Raw genomic sequence first — 6,275 nt, 5'->3', positions numbered from 1 at the left:
AGGCTTGTGGGTTGATCGTGTTTATTTGTTATCGTTTTCTTTGCGGGTCGTTTAGTGGCAGCTTGTCGGTTCTGTCAGCGTTGCTCCTCTGCTCGCTCTTTTTGGCGAGCGGAAGGTTTGCTGCTGCCCAAAGCCGCTCGCAACACGCACCCCTGTAGTCATCCCTGCTCCCGCGTTCCTACAGTTATAAATCCCTTCTAATACATCTGGGCTTACAACAGGATTATGATGAAACATCTGTATTATTATTTTTCTAATGTAGTTCTGAAATCACGTTACAGAGGGGAGCGGGAGCAAAGGCGACTCAGGCGCACCCAGGAAGGGTGAGGTGGCCGCCAGGACGAAGGGGATTATGTATTCAGGGTTGGTGTGATTGCGCTGGACGTGAGCCGCTCCCACCTTTGCCGTGGCTGCGTCCTCCCTCCAATGCCCTTTCTGTCCTGTTAATTTTGCTTTACTGTGTGACAGTGATGAATTGATGTCTACCATTTCCAACTGCTAGGTAGACTATGTACACGTTTATTAAGATTAATTAAAAAGTAACAAAATGTAAAGTAATAACATTAACAACTAGTGGAAAAAGTGTAGACATTTTGACAGTCTTTTTGAATTTCATTAAAAGATGGTAGTGACAAAAACCCAAGAGACTATTTCTACTTTACTAAAGAAATAGGTCACAGATTCAATTACAGTCACTGAAGCATGGACTCAATCTATCATGGCAAATTAAGTACATTTTAGCAACCTACTTTCCTTTAAAAATTTTATAGACACTTTCACTGGAAGAAGAAAGACTATAGAAAGAGAAATTGCAAACTGAAGGCTTTTTTTTTTTTTTTTTTTTTCCCCTGGGGGCTGCTTCCCTGAAGAAGGTGTTTTGTGATTATTATGTGCCGGGGCTTTCCAAAGGATGGAGAGAGCATTACTTCCAGGAAGAGAAAACCACTGGAGGTGGGGGAAGGATAAAGATTCAGCAGTCTGCTTGTAGTTCTTCCTCCCTTCGGCTCGTGTGGTTGTCCTGCTGCACGGGGCAAGGCCTGGGGGATAATACTCTCCTGAGTCAACCGTTCGCAAAAGTTTTGAGCTGTAAATGGGCATCTTTCACTGAGAAAGGAGCTCCTATCTTCTTCCTTTACCAACAAAACCCTGAGATACAAACTGACAAGAAAATAGATGTTACCAATCATCATTGTGATGAGGATTGGGTTAAAATAATATACAGTCCCCATCAATGGGATTTTATATGCTTTCCTTACTCCCCATGTGGTGGTGGGGAACCGTCAGGCATTACCTTCCCGAGTCATGAGATGGCACAAAAATTGTAAACAAAAAGTGAGTTTTGAGCCTTGATGTTTGTTGAGAAATAAAACAAAAGCTGAAAAGCAAGATTGTAATGGCTCAAAACACAAAGCAGATTGGCCCAGAAGATATTTTTCAAAATCTTGTAATTTTAAAACTAGTAATTTACTGGGAGGTGAATTGTACATAATCTGTTGAGAGGATTCCCGTGGTTTGGGTGTTTCTGTGTATTGATCCATAGTCTAAACCTGTTGTAATGTTTTTTAACAGATTGAAAAAATGTTCTTTTGATCAGTCCCACTTTCAGCTATAGTGTTCCTACACCCTAGGCCAGAAGATGGCACTACAGGAATAGCTATTCCTATAGATGGGCCTGCCTGAAAGGAGTCTTGCCTCTCAAAGGGTATATGAGTTTTCAGTGGGACTACTGGCAATGCAGAGAGCTGTCTGTCTGTACTTACAGCCAGAAGCACCCACGTTACAAAAACAGTTGCAGCCTGAAAACTTGTACTACTTTTTCATTTGGGAGCCTGGTCTCATATTATAGCAGAGTAGGCAGGAAGGAACCATGCAGGGGCAGTTGAGAGGAAAGATGTAGAACAGAGTTTAATGGGAATTACTGAATCTGGGTGCCCAGAGGTAAGATTTGGGCATGCCTATGAGGTCCCGTCAGGTAGATCCTCCTAGGGAGTGCCCTTCTTGGGCTGGCGTTGGCTCCAGGGTGAGCTCAGCACCTTGGTCTTGGGTCTGTTAGCAGGCAGGAGGGCTAACGGAGGTTTGCATTCCCGGGGATGCCCTGGTCACCCAGTTTACAGTCTTGGCAGCTTTGTTGCAGCAAGAAAACCTGGCAGGACATATCCCATCACCCACGCACAGGGTAAAGTGATAAGGGGGCTGAGAGATGGTAGATCCTGCCCTAAGCCACAGAAAAGCAAACATTGTCCAGGTTTCAAGTATCGGTTCCTGGGATCAGGAAATGCCTCAGGCAGCGGCAAACCGATTGACGTTTTTCATACCAGTTTTTTTGGGAAGAAGGGTGATTGTAAAAAATTGGACATTAAGAAGAATGATTTTTTTTTTTTTGCACGTGCTTGGCAGAAAACAGAGTACTGCAGCAGGACAGAGAGTGCAAATGCGTTGTTGGCCTCCTTCTAGATGCTGTTTTCAGTTTGGGATTGTGCTTTTCTTACAGCAGCCTAATAGGACTTTACAGAGACACAACATAGCCAGGGTTAAGTGACAGTGGTGTACCCCTTCTAGTGCAGTCTAGTCCCTACACCTCCATTCCTCATGTGGGCATAGTCACAGGGTGAGTATCTAATTCTGATTTTCCCCCTCTTCATGGTGATGCTTTCTCTTTGTTATGGTTATCTCCCATACCAATAAATGGCCTCTCCGTCCTTCCTGACCTCTGGTACAGATGGCTCAGGGGAGGAATACAGTTTGCTGTATGTTATCGGGTGTAAATTCTCCCAAATTAGTAGCTCTCCTGCTCTCATATTGTGTGGTTAGTGGTAGACTTTTTCCTTTGAGACTCCAAACTGCTAGAGATGTCTGTGTTACACAGGTAAACACTGTATCCTCCAGTCATACCCAGCACTAGCAATATCCACCCCTCTTGTATTAGAAGTGTTGCCAGCATGATGTAAAGACACCAAGTCAGTGGGCTCCCGTACAGTGTGTTACTGCCCTGACCTGAGGACTCTGTGACATTTGGGCTTTGTTACAGATTGGTTTGGTTGAAGAGTCTCTTTTGAGTCACCCATTTATGTTCTTTTTTTATGATTTTCAGTGTTAATAGGTCATTGCTACAGCTGGAAAGGATCTGTATTCTCTTCAGTGCCTGCTTTGTTGGGAACAATGTCTAACATGTTTACTACAGTGAATGTAATTTAAAGCGTTATCTTGCTGAAAAAAAATGCACGTGGCCTTGCAAGATACAAAGTTAGCAAATAAGGGAGTTGTAGGTTACCTGGAGAAAAAGTGTTCAAGTGAAGCTCTGTGGGTAAGACAGGTTGAAATGAAATTTGTTTTGGTCAAAATTGATGTTCCTGTTGTTCATCTGAGAAGTACCTGTTCTCCAGACATGAAGACTGTACAGGTATATTCAGGTCAGAACAGCCATATAAAAGGACTTATCTTTTTTTAGAAGAGATATTCTTCACCGTCTTTCATTCCCACTGCAAGTAAAAGAAATTTTAAAGAAATTGAGCAAACAAATCTCATTGCATGCATTTTTTCTGTCAAATAAGTCACCTACAACTTTCCATGTGTATTCCTGAGCTGGGACATCATTAGTCCTATTACGTCTGCAGCAGCATCTGTTGCTGTGGAAGAGTGTTCTCCTCCAGGGCGAGGTGTGTTGGATTTGGTTTTGATAACAGACAACTTCATGTGGAAAACTACCAGTTAATGCAGCCCTTGGATGCAAATGTCCTAATTTTTCTCAGTTCTTTTCCTGTGCCATTGGCATGTACTTGGCTTTTAAATAATTTTGGGTATCCAAGGTATGAATCTGAAGTGGAAGAACTGCTTATAGGTATGTTGTTCTTGGCTGATCAGTCATTCAAAAGAGGTCCTCTGACAGCTGGTAAACACCATGTACAAGCCCTGAAGGTGATTTCTGCCAGATGGCTGTCTATGTATTTGGATAATAGAGACTCCTGTTAAAAGAGCTATGGTTATGTGTATTCCTCTGTCTTGCTACATGAGATAGCGATACTGTCTGTAAAGCCAAGCTGCAGGATCTGACCAGAAGTTTTGAAAATACAGCAAGGGACAGCACTGACCCTTCTCACAAGGCACTTTATCCCTTTTTAGACTTTCAGTCTGTGTTGTGAAGAGTGTGTCCATATTCATATCATATGTCTGATATGAATAGCCTAGAGGTTTGGTTTCTGAGTAGGTTATTTAAAGCTTATGTGCTGTCTTCTTTCAAGAAGAACCCAGGTGCCAATTTAGCACGTCTGCCCATCAGGGGACCTGCATGTTCTTCATCCAACCTTTTTGTGTTGGCATTATAATGCAGGGCGAGCTGGAATAAGATGCAGAGCTCTCGGCTTACTTCTCCCTTGATATGTGACTCTCCTTAGTATGCCTTTGCATGGGGTCACACAGTGTTAGTCATGTGGGTGCGAGACAATGTGACAGAGAGAGACGGCCTGCAGCTGATGCGCGTGCCTTCAAGTGGGCCTCCTCAGGGCATGGGCCCCTGGTAACCAGCTCTCATTCCTCCATCCTGGCAGAGCACCGCAATTGTGCTCTCGCTCTCTGACCACATGTGGCATATAGGCACACCACTACCAGGAGAGGCAGCTCCTTCAGCGTGTGCCTTGGAGCACCAGAGATGCCACAGTCCTCCAAGACCTGCGTGTGAGGTCCAGCCATAGCTGGGTATCAGCAGGGAGAGGGATGTGGGAGTCAAGTGTGTGAGTCTCATGAGCTGAGAACATGACTTGGCAGGCCTGAAGATGGTGGTGGCAGGTGATCTCTCACCATGGGACAAGATTTTGTTTCCCCAGGTCTTTTAACATGAAACTTCAAACTATCAAGTTTAAGAAGGGTTGCCAATCTAGGATGCTGGCCTGAAGTCTGTGCTGGCACGTCTTTGTCTGTTAGTTGGATAGCTGTCAGCAGTTTTCAGAATGTGGCAGTACTGATTTGGAGCAGGACTGTACGAGTTGCTCAGTAAATTATTTCAAAATCACTTCTACCAAAGCTCAAGAAGAGCAGCTGTTTCATGGAGCACTCCCAGTGAAGATGGAAGTTACAGACTGAAGTCCTGGTTTCTTCTGTAGGGAGAATTTGTTAAGTCTGGTACCAAAGAAGGAGACTTCAGCTACTCAGATGTTCATCAGTCTGCGTTCACTTTAGCATGTGGCACAGGAACAGCAAGTTCTTAAAGGTGGCTGTGAAGAATTCAAAATTTCAGCAAAGTTATTCTCTTGATCAGGGCTGTTGTCCTATGTAAATCAGCTGCAGACCATTAAAAATGCGCTTAATTTTCAAGTAACATAGATCAGAGCGGTAGGTTGTGAATATAAAAGGCACATAAAAGCATTTGCTGAACACAGCAGACATTAATGTACTTAAGGTATTGCTGAAGGTTGAAAGTATTGGGTGAAAAAGGGCTGTGCAAATATGGCATCATCTCCCAGAACAGGGCTACTCCCTATATGTGTAATCAGTATTGTATTTGTATAAGGATGAAAATATACTTCTGTACTTTTTATTATATCAGAATCAAAATGAGTGGCATCCTGTGTGGTGGCAATAAGCACTTCCAATAGTATTTTAAAGTGTCTCTGTTCAAGCAATATCAATGCTTACAGTTTCAGACTTCATGTTCATTATTTGTTTAGTATTTGGGAGAAAGCTGCTCCATTTGGCTGGTTTAATAGAGCTCAAATGATAAAGATAGCACTGAGATCCATCTTCATGAACCACTCTTTCTTTATAAGTGCCAAGTAACTTCGATGCTAGGGTTTGATAATCCTAAATTCTGTAGCTTTTCTGCTCTTTTAACATAGGTTTTTTATGGGCAGAATACATATGTATCATTTCAACACTTTTTTTTCAATTAACAATCACTGCGGGTTTAGATGCAGTAGCTCCAACGAGCTGTTCACCATTTCCTCCACAGGTCTTCTGCTGAAATCCAGCCTAACTCAGCCGTTAACCACAAACATTCTCACCAATACAATGTTGGTGGTGTGAAAGGAGCTCGAGAGGTCTTGGTTTCAGCTTGTGGTGTGAACTCGTTCCCATGCTTTGTGCTAATTCTGTTAGACACAGAGACCAGGAGCTGTTGATCAGCCATGGCTGCACCTATTAGTCCAGGCAAATAGAAAAGTGAATTTTCTTATCCCCAGTTTAGCAAGGGGCTGGGAAAGAATCGGTCTGTATGTAAGAGAGTAGCACCAAATTTGGCAGAAACGGTGTGATGGAAGCTACTGCTGAACTGGGCAAATTCATGT

General features: G+C 43.2%; 1 protein-coding gene across 1 annotated transcript in view; it reads right to left on the bottom strand.

Moving 5' to 3' along the window:
- Positions 1-6,118, bottom strand: part of ACADL (acyl-CoA dehydrogenase, long chain) — a 23,941-nt gene extending 17,823 nt beyond the window's left edge. The window contains exon 1 of the mRNA XM_009329671.1: positions 5,994-6,118. Coding sequence (XP_009327946.1) covers positions 5,994-6,118 — 125 coding nt within the window. The remainder of the gene's footprint in view (positions 1-5,993) is intronic.
- Positions 6,119-6,275: the final 157 nt, after the last annotated feature.

Source organism: Pygoscelis adeliae, unplaced genomic scaffold (assembly GCF_000699105.1).
Source record: "Pygoscelis adeliae isolate BGI_AS28 unplaced genomic scaffold, ASM69910v1 Scaffold7, whole genome shotgun sequence".
Lineage (NCBI taxonomy): Eukaryota > Metazoa > Chordata > Aves > Sphenisciformes > Spheniscidae > Pygoscelis > Pygoscelis adeliae.
This window is presented reverse-complemented; position numbering and strand designations above follow the sequence as displayed.